At 45.2% G+C, this 13574-nt stretch overlaps 1 protein-coding gene across 7 annotated transcripts in view; it reads right to left on the reverse strand.

Moving 5' to 3' along the window:
- Positions 1-13574, reverse strand: part of RARB (retinoic acid receptor beta) — a 411132-nt gene that overhangs the window by 75086 nt on the left and 322472 nt on the right. For 6 of the 7 annotated variants that reach the window (XM_064167086.1, XM_064167087.1, XM_064167092.1 and 3 more), the window contains one exon: positions 9999-10147. In XM_064167086.1, the coding sequence (XP_064023156.1) occupies positions 9999-10147 (149 nt within the window). Of the gene's footprint in view, positions 1-840; positions 861-9998; positions 10148-13574 lie in introns of those variants that run through there. The other variant, XM_064167091.1, reaches the window with a different exon arrangement.

Here is a 13574-nt window from a genome sequence, read left to right on the forward strand (position 1 = left end):
GGCTCTACTTGGCTTTCTGGGCTGCAAGTGCACACTGCTGGCCCCTGTTGAGCTTCTGGTCCAGCAGCACCCCCAAGTCCCTCTCCTCAGGGCTGCTCTCCAGCAACTCACTGCCCAGCCTGGGTTTGTGCTTGGCATTGCCCCGACCCAGATGCAGGACCCTGCACTTGTTCTTGTTGAACCTCCTGAGGTTGGCTTGTGCCCACCTCTGCAGCCTGCCCAGGTATTATCCGTTGTTCCAGGTGTTATCCACTGGCTACCCTCTGCAAACAGTAAAGATCATATTTACAGAATGTCATATTAAGCATGGTGGAAAGGTCAATTATTTTCCTTCATTGTAACAACTTTCTGGGCCTGTACAGCACAGCCTGTACTTCACATCTAGGATGAAAGGCCACATAGTCCTTAAGCTAATGGGGAGCTGTGAAACAAACTGACAAGGTGAGAACAAAACAGAATGTTTTTTCTCCTCTCCAGTGAAGAAATTGGTTTAAATAACATGCATTAGAGCCCATTTACAGGAAAAAAGCCCACACTCCACGTGCACTGCATGCAGGCCAGGGGACTTCTCAGCAGGCAGGCACCAGCCTGGACTGCAGCCCATCTGCTCCTGGCATCTCTGGCTGCTACACCACCGTGTGATCTACACAGACAGCACTTTCACACATACACATCCCTTATGGAGTTCTGCTGAAGCTGCTGCAACCCATGCACACATTACTGATCTGGTGTGAACCTCAGCTCTCTCAGACATTTGCTAATAAGCCACAACAGCTACGGGCAGGTGACAGATGAACAGCAGTGTAACAAACACATCTGCTGTGACTCTTCAGTACCTACCTTGGTACAAGAAACCATGATTCAACTGCAGTAACAGCAGGTGTACACACATGCAAATGTGAGGTTTCTTCTTTTTATGGTGTGTATTCTCAGCTGTTGAAAAGAATAGATACTGACAGGAGAAATTAAACTCAACAATTTTAGTTTAATTGTAAGTATAATGAAAAAAATGTGGCCTGTTACGGACTGATTATTGATCAAAGACCCTGAAAAGATATGCAAGGGCAGCAGGAATGAAGGCTGCATCGACATCAGAAAATGCTCCTGGGAACAGCCACGGGCACTGTGGCTGGCACATAGTAAGAAAGTCCACATCCACTACAGTGAACTCCTCAGCCTCCCTAACAGGACAGCTGTATCCAAACAGGCCCCGGGAGACAAGCCACATGCAGGAGGAGCACTAGTTGCTACAGACAGAAGCCTTTCAGGAGCACACCGGTGTGAAGAGCCCCAGAAGGTAGCTGCTCACCAGTGACTATTGCTTAGGAGTGATGCTGCTGGGGTTTTTGAGAAAGAAAGAGAGGCCTTTCTGAGACCTTCCCTGATGCACAAGAAGATTTAAGCCAAACAACTACACAACATTATGTGGCAGTGTATGCAAAACAAGAGACTATCTTCCAGTTTTTGTTTCCACAGGACATTGGCCCTTGTGCTCACAAATAACAGAGACAGTGTGCTACATATGCTTACAAAGGCATCTGAGATCACCTCTGCACTCCTGTAACACTGACATCACTGCCAAAATAAAATTCATTAGTAAGAACAACTATTATCACAGCTTAAGATGGACCTCTGGTCTATGACTGAGAGCAAAGGGCAGGACAAGAGCTGTGGACTGATGTGCTACATGCCCCTACAGATGCTGCTGCTCTTTGTCTATAATCCACAATCTGGGCCCAAAGCACTGGAACCCAAGTACGGCCTTGAAATGCGTAACACAATCTTCACCTTTGTTATCTGTCACAGCTGGCAATTAACTTCTTTCCCTTCCTTCATGTCATTCAGACGACTCAAAAAAAGGTTTTAAAATGTATGGCAAGACAAAATTCTTGTCCCTGATCTCATCTATCCCATGATGTTTACTTGCTCTCAGTGACTCCCAACAAATACATGCTTCCCCACTCTTCAAAAGCTGGAAATAAATTCAGTATCTGGCAGAAGTTTTATTTTCCCAATGCAGCGAAAAATTAGGAACTTGGTGAAACAGACACCAGCTTTTCTCAGAACACCTGGTTTCATTGGCTTTGTTACTTTAAAAGCTAGTATTTCAAAGGCAGCATTAAAACAATCAGGTCTCTTCTAAGAGCATGAAATATAGACACATTCCAGGTTTTCAGTACTACATTTAAATCAGCTGCAACTCATTTAGAGTGTCCTTCTGCATATGGCACCATTTTCCGCCAACAAATGGCTTTGAGCATTGCTATGCTGCAAAGTACTTACAGTTTAAGATCAGGTGATATTAACAGTGTGCAGAATTGTCCCTCAAAATGCATTTTTCACCTTCTAAAAAATGACTGTTGGTTTCGCTGGAACTAGGAGCAATTTTCCCTGGTTTGAGAAATGTTTCACAGCTGCACATGGAAGTGTGCATCTCCACTGCTGGCACTGGCACTTACCAATGCAGTTTAAATGGAGATGAATACAGCTTGCTCACTCAAGCTGATCAGTATTTTTCTTTGAAACAGCAGAAGCTTTTACAATTGCATTGGTGTGAACAGTATTTCTTCTTTCCCTGACACAAACCATACTGTCCACACCTTTTCAACTCCACATTTCTTACTTGTTAATGTCATATGTGATTAAAATATGTAAGGAAAACAAAGACAAGAAAGTACATGGAAAATGAGTTAGCTGGTTTTATGAAATTTGCTTTTGTTTTTTAGTGTTAGGTAACTGGGAAAATTCTATGTCTGGGATATAAATACAGGCTGAAGTATAATTATATTATAGCTAGAAGCTAACATGTACAAGAGTGGAGTTATCAAAAACAACTGCTGTTTATGATCCCTCTACACTCCCTGAACTGCCTAAGAAAATGCAAATCTGTCCTCACATGATGTGAGAGGCATTATTAAAAGAAAAAGGCATCAGTCCCACAGGAGACCATTCCATAACAGCAACTCTGCTTTAACAACCCCTAAAATAGTTCAGGCTACTCATCAACATTTCTTCAGACAAAAGCATGATATCCTTGCCACTGAAGGCAAATACATAATATCAAATACATAAAATCAAAACCTGTTCTATTCTCTGTCAGCAGCATTTTGTAAATCCATTGCTGATCAATGCTGAGTAGCAGATTAATGGCCCACAGTGGGGGAACCCCAACCCTCACGATGTCACAAGGGACTTAACTATGGAGGACATCATGCAGAATATTAACACAGCCATTCCTTGGGCACCTAACCCATTGCCTTGTGGAGACACCTCTGGTCTGCAGGGTGACCCAGAACAGATCTAGTTTAGATGCTCTCAATAGCCACCAGAGGAGCTCCTCTCTCCACTGACTGCAGGGACACTTCAGCCTACAACAGTGGGTAACTAATTCTAGGTGTCAAGTTGAGTGGCAGAACTGCCTCCAACTGCATCCATAAGCATGTAAGATAAGCTTTTCCACCAACCTAAACATCCACATGGATTAGCAAATCCAGACAGAGCAAAAACTGCTTCATTTAATTTCATTTTATCTCTTTTCCCCCCCTTTCTTCTTCTATATGTATCTTATCTTTTTCAGGCAGTCAGTCCTACAGAATTATAGCCCTAAATTTCAGGGTTTATATCAAGATGCATTTTCCATACTGCTTAAATTCTTTGCAGTAAAAAATAATACATGTATTTGAGTCAGGAAGGTACCAAACAGGCATTTTCACAGCTGAAGGACTGTGAAATTATATTATATGTGGCTAACTTCTTAATTTAATAATCCCAAATTAGATGTGATTTTATATGGAAACTTCTGGTGGAAGTAATGCTATTCCTCTTTCACGATAAAAGTTGTCCTGGAATCACTCAGTACTCAAGTAGCTTATCTGTATTTACCTCTATGTTATGTTTACCTGTATTTACCTATATGATGTTAGCTTTAATAGCAGGCAGTGAGGTACCTTGATCATTCATGCAAAACTGCTGCACTGGAAATCTAACCCCCTTATAATCTGTGCTGTCTTCCCTCCTGAAAGTGCCCTAGGCATCTTTGGTGTCCCGCGAATTCAAGCCAGGAATGCCATCTTTTAAACACCCACAACAAGAGTGGAGGCTTTTAGCGCCGGCAGCAGCCGCCAGAACACCAGTGCCTGCTCCTCACCCACACAATGCTGCCATTGTATGCGCAATCCAGCCCGCTGCTCTCAGCCTTCCCTTCTGCAAACCCAGATGCAACAATGAGCCAAGTCAGGACCAAAGAGATGAGCTCTTGCTGACAGCCAGCCCTACAACCACTCCTACCGCTAGATAGTTGCTCATTTTGTATGGAACTTGTTTGAGAGCAGCAATCAGAGAGTGGGGAGGGGGAGGAAGAAGGAAATATTTCATCAGTCTTAACTGAGGTCATGAAACACTCAAGCAGATTTCAAAACCTGTCTCTGAAATGGCACAGTTTACAAAGTGGAAGAGTTGTGAACAGGCCAGATACTGTCACTACACTGCATGTTACACAGAAAAGGATGAACTTGCTCACAAAATACTGTGAAGATGGGTTTGACTTTGAGATTTTAGTACATACACAAAATGACCTACAAGCGATGAGGCACATCCACCTTTTGCAATATCATATCCAGGTATAAACACAATGCACACATTTTTTATAAACCAGTTTCAAACACACACCAAAAAAATCCTGATTAAAAAAAAAAAAAAATCAAGAAAAAATGAGTAGATCAACCTTCTGGAAGTTCCCAGATTTCACTTCTGGGAGACAAGAAGTCAAGTACTCTGAATCTATAATCACAAATAGAATTTTCATCATGAACATGCTACAATTAAAAAACAAGAGAGCTTGCAACTATTTACTCTAACCCCTAAAGCATAGAATCATAGAATCAACCAGGTTGGAAGAGACCTCCAAGCTCATCCAGTCCAACCTAGCACCCAGCCCTGGCCAATCAACCAGACCATGGCACTAAGTGCCCCAGCCAGGCTTTGCTTCAACACCTCCAGAGACAGCAACTCCACCACCTCCCTGGGCAGCCCATTCCATCAGTCATAATGGCCATGGACAGCTCTCACAGTATCACAGTATCATCAAGGTTGGAAGAGACCTCACAGATCATCAAGCCCAACCCTTTACCACAGAGCTCAAGGCCAGACCATGGCACCAAGTGCCACGTCCAATCCTGCCTTGAACAGCTCCAGGGACGGCGACTCCACCACCTCCCCGGGCAGCCCATTCCAGTGCCCAATGACTCTCTCAGGGAAGAACTTTCTCCTCACCTCCAGCCTAAATTTCCCCTGGTGCAGCCTGAGGCTGTGTCCTCTCGTTCTGGCACTAGCCACCTGAGAGAAGAGAGCAACCTTCTCCTGGCCACAACCTCCCCTCAGGTAGTTGTAGACAGCAATAAGGTCTCCCCTGAGCCTCCTCTTCTCCAGGCTAACCAATCCCAGCTCCCTCAGCCTCTCCTCGTAGGGCTGTGCTCAAGGCCTCTCCCCAGCCTCGTCGCCCTTCTCTGGACACGCTCAAGCATCTCAATGTCCCTCCTAAACTGGGGGGCCCAGAACTGAACACAGTACTCAAGGTGAGGTCTAACCAGTGCAGAGTACAGGGGCAGAATGACCTCCCTGCTCCTGCTGACCACACTCACGGGACTCCAGGCTGGAAGGACATCTACTGAAAGCACAGCTTTTATGAGCAGAATATTGCCATAACCTCTCCTATTAGTCTACCGTAACACAGGTCAGTAACTGATGCTTTTGAGACAGAAAATCAAAGACTTGAACCTCAGAGAACAGCATCAGGTAAGTGGATAAAAAGACATTTAAACAGACATTGAAAAAACAGTGAGCAAAGTAGGAGGAGAATCTGAAGTGTCCTGAAAGCCAGAAAAACAAAGACTGTTAAATGAAAGGCAGTCATCAACCCAAAACCTGGAGCGCAGAATGCTTTTCCTTTGCACTAGATGGAAATTGCTAATCATCACTGCAACAGTAGCTTCACTGGATCTCAAAGGCAAAAGGCAAAGGAGAAGGAAACAGAGAAATAGAAGAAAATTAAGGGAAAGCCATCACAGAAAAAACACTAAACCAAACAGGGTCTTAATTAGATAACTACGGTATGAGCAGAACTTCAATGTGCATTTCCCTGGAGAAATGAGACTGCTGGAGAGTCCAAGGGGAAAGGTAAATGAATCAGGAAGAATAAAGGAAAAGACTCAAGAAAAGGACCTCACAGAAAGGGGAGGAACAATACAGGAGGAAGAATCAAATTCAGGGTTTAACACCACAGAACAGGGACTGCAGACAAGGTGAAGAAAGAGATGATGGAAATAGGAGTAAAGAAAGAGAAAAATGCAACAAGGTCAGAGGAAAAGGGGGTGGGAGGGGAAGAGAATTAATATTTGATTTGGCTGATATTTTAGTCCATCTTCTTACAGAATGAGCTTTGTGCTGTCCATAAGCAAGGCTGCCCCTGCCTATCCCAAGAGCATTTTAAGGCACTGGTCAGCTTCAGCAGAACTCCAGATCTCATGGAAATAAAGTTCTTCAAAATTGTGTGTTTGGATGAAGGCAAAAGAAATTTGTCTTTCCTCATTAGACAAAAGGTTGCAGTTGCAATATGAATTCTTCCCTGTTATTACTGTTTGATTCACCAGAGAATCAGCATGTAACTCCAGCTCTGTACCACACAGAAGCCTTCAGTGAAGCACAGGCTCTCTAGTAAAACCTAGGTTAACAAGCTGACCTACAGGAAGCAAGGTTCCCCAGCAGCAGTGCTCAATGCCCATTGCTTACTGCAAACTTTCCAAGGAACTGGGTAAGGTCCTGCATGAGGAGCACTGGAGAGAAAGAGATTCATAAAGAACTGATAATGAGAACCAAAAGGTAAGGCAGGCTGGAGTACAGGCAGAAGACCAGATTGTTAGAAATACTAAACACAAGGTGGTAGTTTTGTTATGGTACCGGACCAAGAAATGACTGTGTGCAAGTACCTGTAAAGATGAAGGACAAGAAAAATAAACCAGGTGAAAAGGGCTGAAGAGAAAAAGGTAGCATTCTTCAGAGAAAGAAACTGGCAACATAGAGGTTTCTGAGGTTATTTCTGCTGCTGTGGCCAGATACTGCTCTCTGCTGATAACCAGCATACCACTTCTGTGGATCTGACAGCTCGAACAATTTGCAACAGCAATTGCAGCACATGCCTCTCCACCAAAGGGACCGTGGATTGACTCAGTGCTCTCACCATGTTCTTTGCCAGTATCTTACTAAGGAAGCCAGTGGAAAAGATTCATAAAATCCTATTTCAACCTGTCGAAGAGCTAGTGTCAACTAATCCAAATATTAGCAGTCTCAAGCATCCAACTTTCTGCTCTGGAATGTCATTTCTCATTGTATGCAATTAATTATTTTCTTTTCCTTTTAAACAGCAGCCATTGCTGAGTGCTGAATTACTTCACATTAAACATTACCAAAGAAGTGAACATTTTTTCCATTTTGCTATTGAATAAAGGCTCACACTTTCCAAGATGGGTTTCTTCATGTATTTTGACAAGTGTGGCCTTCCTCTAATTATTTATGAAAATAAATGCCAATAAAAGCCCCAGAGTATATTTTTGTGTAATCTTCAAAAATAATTCCAAATAATGCAAGCCTTTCTAACAGTCTGCAATCACATCTGTGCTTATAGGGAATTTTGTGGGCAAGCAAATGACACTACCATTTTCATAGAATCATAGAATCAGCCAAGTTGGAAGAGACCTCCAAGCTCATCCAGCCCAACCTAGCAACCAGCCCTAGACAATCAACCAGACCATGGCACTAAGTGCCCCAGCCAGGCTTTTCTCAAACACCTCCAGAGATGGTGACTCCACCACCTCCCTGGGCAGCCCATTCTAATGCCAATCACTCTCTCTGACAACAACTTCCTCCTAGCATCCAGCCTAGACCTCCCCCAGCACAACTTGAGACTGTGTCCCCTTGTTCTGTTGCTGGTTGCCTGGCAGCAGAGACCAACCCCACCTGGCTACAGCCTCCCTTCAGGTAGCTGTAGCCAGCAATGAGCTCTGCCCTGAGCCTCCTCTTCTGCAGGCTGCACACCCCCAGCTCCCTCAGCCTCTCCTCACAGGGCTCTGCTCCAGGCCCCTCCCCAGCTTCGTTGCCCTTCTCTGGACACCTTCCAACACCTCAACATCTCTTTTGAATGGAGGAGTCCAGAACTGGACACAGCACTCAAGCTGTGGCCTGAGCAGTGCTGAGCACAGGGGCAGAAGAACCTCCCTTGTCCTGCTGCCCACACTGTTCCTGATCCAGCCCAGGATGCCATTGGTGCTCCTGCCCACCTGGGCACACTGCTGGCTCACCTTCAGCTCCTCTCTCCCAGCACCCCCAGGTCCCTTTCTTTCTGGCTGCTCTCAGCCACTCTGTCCCCAGCCTGTAGCACTGCTTGGGGTTGTTGTGGCCAAAGTGTAGAACCCTGCACTTGGCCTTGTTCAATCTCATCTCATTGGCCTCTGCCCACCCATCCAGCCTGGCAAGATCTCTCAGCAGGGCTCTCTGACCCTCCAATGGATCCACATCTGCTCCTAGCTTGGTGCCACCTGCAAACTTACTGGTGCTGGACTCAATCCCCTGGTCCAGATCACCATATTTTTTGTGTTAGTATCCAGACAGGATTCTACTGATATGATCCAGCTACTTTATAAGCTACAGTATATTCGTACCACAGTTCTTCCTAAGAGACACTTACATTTTGATAGTTTAGTGGTATCTAAAATAAAGAAATAGACATGATGGTCTTCAGTGCCAGAAATAGATTCTAAAATTGAGGTGAGATTAAACAGTTGCTTTCACTACATCAGTATCTACAGGTATAAAATAGAGGGAGAATCAGATTCCACTCCTACATTTTTTTCCCTAATGACACAAATCCAGGAGTGTGATAGTTGATGTCACACTGAAAAGGCACAGTAGCAGAGAAAGTTTCCAGGATAAAGTCAAACTGGCTAACTGCACAATACCTAAACCCCAGCAAAATACTTTTTATTAATCTATTCTGTTATCTCTATTCTAAGAGACTTATTTATATGGCTATAGCACCTGTCACACTTTTGGCATGCATTAGTATCTTCACTATGGTATGAACTAAACAACTACTGTAATTTGAAGGAACAAAATTCTAATCCTTTTCTATCATTGTTAAGAAAGAGCATTACAGTGGGGTACAAGTAATAAAGTTAACTATGAGAGCATCTTTCCTGTGCTATCTTTTCTTTAGCATTTTTTGTGCTACCTTCCTTGCACACAGTGTTCACTGCATGTACATCTCTAGCAAGTGGCATACATGCATGGTTTATCTGAGACACTGCTTCTCTGATGTGTATCTCACTCCTGGATGTTCTTTACCTCAGAATGGTGCACTGCATTACCACACCCTGTGGACAGTCAATTCATGTGCTGACAATCACAGCACTGGAAAGCAGCTGGCAGATGTATGAGCACCGCAGTCTGGCAGATTAAATTTTATGAATACTAACCTGCTAATCCTCAAATTCCCAATCTGATTTGAGATTATTCAGATATAGAACTACACAAAAACTTTCCAGGTTCCCATAAACTACCCCATGGATACACAGATATAGCAGAACACAGAAAAAGGCTGAGAGCAGCCAATGTCCAACTTGAGGTCTCAGGGCATACCTGACCTACCTAGTGAAGAGTATCAAAGGGTTTTTACTCTATTCATTGGCTATGCCTGCACCCATTATCACATTCTCATGGTAACCAATACATATGGAAGTCCCTGAAAGACACACTTTGGCAGAATTCATAAAGGGAAATAATTCCAGGCATGATTTGCTCATGAATCTGGATTAATTCATACAACAAGGGTATGAATTAATGCAACAAAGGCATCCTTAGAATCTATCAAGTCACATCAAACGGCATTTTTTGTACCCTTCTAAATGAAATGCATTCCTATAGGAGGAAAGGCAGATGATGAGACTCACCTTACATCCCTCACAAGCACTGACACCATAGTGATATCCAGATGACTTGTCTTGACAGACAAAACAGGGCTTGTAAACACGAGGGGGTGGAAGTGGTGAAGGAGGGCTCGGAACAAGTTCCTCAGAACTGGTGCTCTGAGTTTCAATTGCTGCAAAAGAAAACAGAAATAAAAGTGAATCATTCATTAATGATTTTTTTTATTTAAAGCTTTCTTTACCATATTATACCTATCAAATTGGCCATATCTTTCTTTGTCTAATAAAAATTTGTCTTTCCTAGTAGTAAAGTTTAAGAGGAACTAAAGTCAAGCAAGTAATGACAGGACTACATGATGTAGCTTCCAAAGTATATTTTAGGGTACCTGATAATTTTCAATGATCCAGCTCCTCAACACCACAAAAGCTTCAGCTCTCTTCAGATATAGGCCCTGAATGTTTTACCAAACTCCAGAACCAGGCAACTCTGGGCTCACGTTCTGGTTCTATTGTACTGAATTTACCTCTTGTATCTCTTGCATTTTTCTGCAAAGAGCAGCACCCATTGTGCACAGCAGAACAGGATCATGCATCACGAGACTGTAAAGAGACAAGCGACTAAGCACAAGACCTGTAGTGGAAATTACTTGAACGAGTTGTCTTTATGTGTAAAAGTAGCACAATCCACTAAGACTTCCTCGCCTACCTTAGGATGAGCAACCTCAGGAAACCTCTCCAAGCAAGAGCTACTTACACATTTTAACTCCAGATCCCTTAATATTTCTAGACGATGATCTGTTTTGAACCTGTTGAAAGGACAGGGAAAGGCCATGCGAGCTCTACAGTGCAAGATAAGACATGTGAACTACATCCTCCTGAAACATCTGCATTAGTTTTCTGTGATGTGCTGTCACCATTCCTCACATTTATTGTAGCTGTGCAATATGTTTTCATGTTTCAGCTAGCTGTCTGCTGCTTCTCAGGCAAATCCCTCTACCTTTTCAACAGATACACAGAAATTACAGGATCTGTGAACTCAGAGCTATCCAGAAATATTAGGCACCATCAGCAGAGCTAATCTCAAGAGTGCTAACAGCAGCCCCTAAAAAATATTACTCGAAGGGAAAATCTTAGACAAAATTTCCTGTAAGGGGTATTTTTCAGATTACAGTGATGAGACGTTCCTATTAAATTCACAATTCATCATCAGCTCCTGCTCTGCAGAGTTCACAGGGCGTCGTGGAGCACAATGCAGCTGCTGATTACTTGTGAGAGAAGGGCCTCTCTCTGCCAGTTTTCCTTGGGTTAAGCTACCATCAGCTTTAAAGGCAGGCATTTCTTGGAAGAAAAATATTAGAGTGAAGTGTTAAAGGCTCTGATTTTAAGCAAAGAAACATCTTTCCAATAGGAATAACTTATTTATATGTCTAACAATAAGGAGGCTGTGAAAAGCAAACAAACAAACAAGTAAAATTCAATATGCAGGGAGATAGGGAGGCACTACAACAAAACCTACACCTTGGACTTTCAGAGGGCAAACTTCCATTTGCTTAAGAAACTTATTTCCAAAGTCCCCTGGGCAGCAGTCCTTGAGAACAAAGGGGTCCAGGATGGTTGGACCTACTTTAAACAGGAGCTCTTGAAGGCACAGGAGCTGGCAGTTCCCATGTGCCAAAAGATGAGCCAGCAGGGAAGGCGACCAGCCTGGATGAGCAAACAGCTCCTGAAGGAACTGGGGGAAAAAAAGAGGGTGTATCACCTCTGGAAGGAGGGGAAGGCTTCTCCTGATGTGTTTAAGGAGGTAGCCAGATTATGCAGGAGAAAAATTAGAGAGGCTAAGGCCCAGCCAGAACTTAGGCTGCCACCTCTGTGAAGGATAATAGAAAGCACTTTTATAAATGTATCAGTGCTAAAAGGAAGGGCAAGAAGAGCCTCCACTGCTTACTGGAGCAGGAGGGGAACACTATAACTGATGATGAAGAAAAGGCTGAGGTCCTGAATGCCTTCTTCACCTCAGTTTTCAACAGCAAGGAGGGAGGAGTTCAGGGCAAGTGGCCTCTTGAACTGGGGGATGGGGTCGGGGAGCAGTGTGTTCCCCTGGAAATTCATGAGGAATTAGTTCAGGACCTGCTGAGCCACCTGGACACCCACAAGTCCATGGGACCAGATGGGATCCATCCCAGGGTGCTGAGAGAGCTGGCAGCTGAGCTGGCCAAGCTGCTCTCCATCATTTTCCAGCAGTCCTGGCTCACTGGAGAGGTCCCAGGAGACTGGAAACTGCCAACGTGGTCCCCATCCACAAGAAGGGTGGGATGGAGGAACCTGGGAACTACAGACCTGTCAGCCTGACCTCAGTGCCAGGGAAACTGATGGAGCAGGTTAGCTTGGGGGTGATAAGAGCGCCCTGAGGGATGGCAAAGAGCTCAGGTCCAGCCAGCATGGGTTTAGGAAGGGCAGATCCTGCCTCTCCAACCTGATCTCCTTCTATGATCAGGTGACTGCTTGGTGGGTGTGGGGAGGCCTGTGGATGTGGTCTGTCTGGACTTCAGCAAGGCCTTTGACACTGTCCCCCACAGCAAACTGCTGGCTAAGCTGTCAGCCCATGGCTTGGATGGCAACACTCTGTGCTGGGTTAGGAACTGCCTGGAGGGCTGGACCCAGAGAGTGGTGGTGAATGGTGCCACATCCAGCTGGCAGCTGTCACTAGTGGTGTCCCTCAGGGATCAGTGCTGGGCCCCATCCTCTTTAACATCTTCATAGATGATCTGGATGAGGGCATGGAGTCAGTCATCAGCAAGTGTGCAGATGACACCAAGCTGGGGGCAGATGTGGCTGGGTTGGAGGGCAGAAGGGCTCTGCAGCGGGACCTTGACTGCCTGCACAGATGGGCAGAGTCCAAGGGGATGGTGTCAATAGCTCCAAGTGCAGGGTGCTTCACTTTGGCCACAACAACCCCATGCAGAGATACAGGCTGGGGTCAGAGTGGCTGAGAGCAGCCAGACAGAGAGGGATCTGGGGGTGCTGATTGATACCCACCTGAACATGAGCCAGCAGTGTGCCCAGGTGGCCAAGAGAGCCAGTGGCATCCTGGCCTGCATCAGGAATGGTGTGGCCAGCAGGAGCAGGGAGGTCATTCTGCCCCTGTACTCTGCACTGGTTAGACCTCACCTTGAGTGCTGTGTTCAGTTCTGGGCCCCCCAGTTTAGGAGGGACATTGAGATGCTTGAGTGTGTCCAGAGAAGGGCCATGAGGCTGGGGAGAGGCCTTGAGCACAGCCCTACGAGGAGAGGCTGAGGGAGCTGGGATTGGTTAGCCTGGAGAAGAGGAGGCTCAGGGGAGACCTTAGTGCTGTCTACAACTACCTGAGGGGTGGTTGTGGCCAGGAGGAGGTTGCTCTCTTCTCTCAGGTGGCCAGCGCCAGAACGAGAGGACACAGCCTCAGGCTGCACCAGGGGAAATTTAGGCTGGAGGTGAGGAGAAAGTTCTTCCCTGAGAGAGTCATTGGGCACTGGAATGGGCTGCCCGGGGAGGTGGTGGAGTCACCGTCCCTGGAGCTGTTCAAGGCAAGATTGGACGTGGCACTTGGTGCCATGGTCTGGC

This window comes from Pogoniulus pusillus, chromosome 28, assembly GCF_015220805.1.
Source record: "Pogoniulus pusillus isolate bPogPus1 chromosome 28, bPogPus1.pri, whole genome shotgun sequence".
In the NCBI taxonomy this organism is placed as follows: Eukaryota; Metazoa; Chordata; class Aves; order Piciformes; family Lybiidae; genus Pogoniulus; species Pogoniulus pusillus.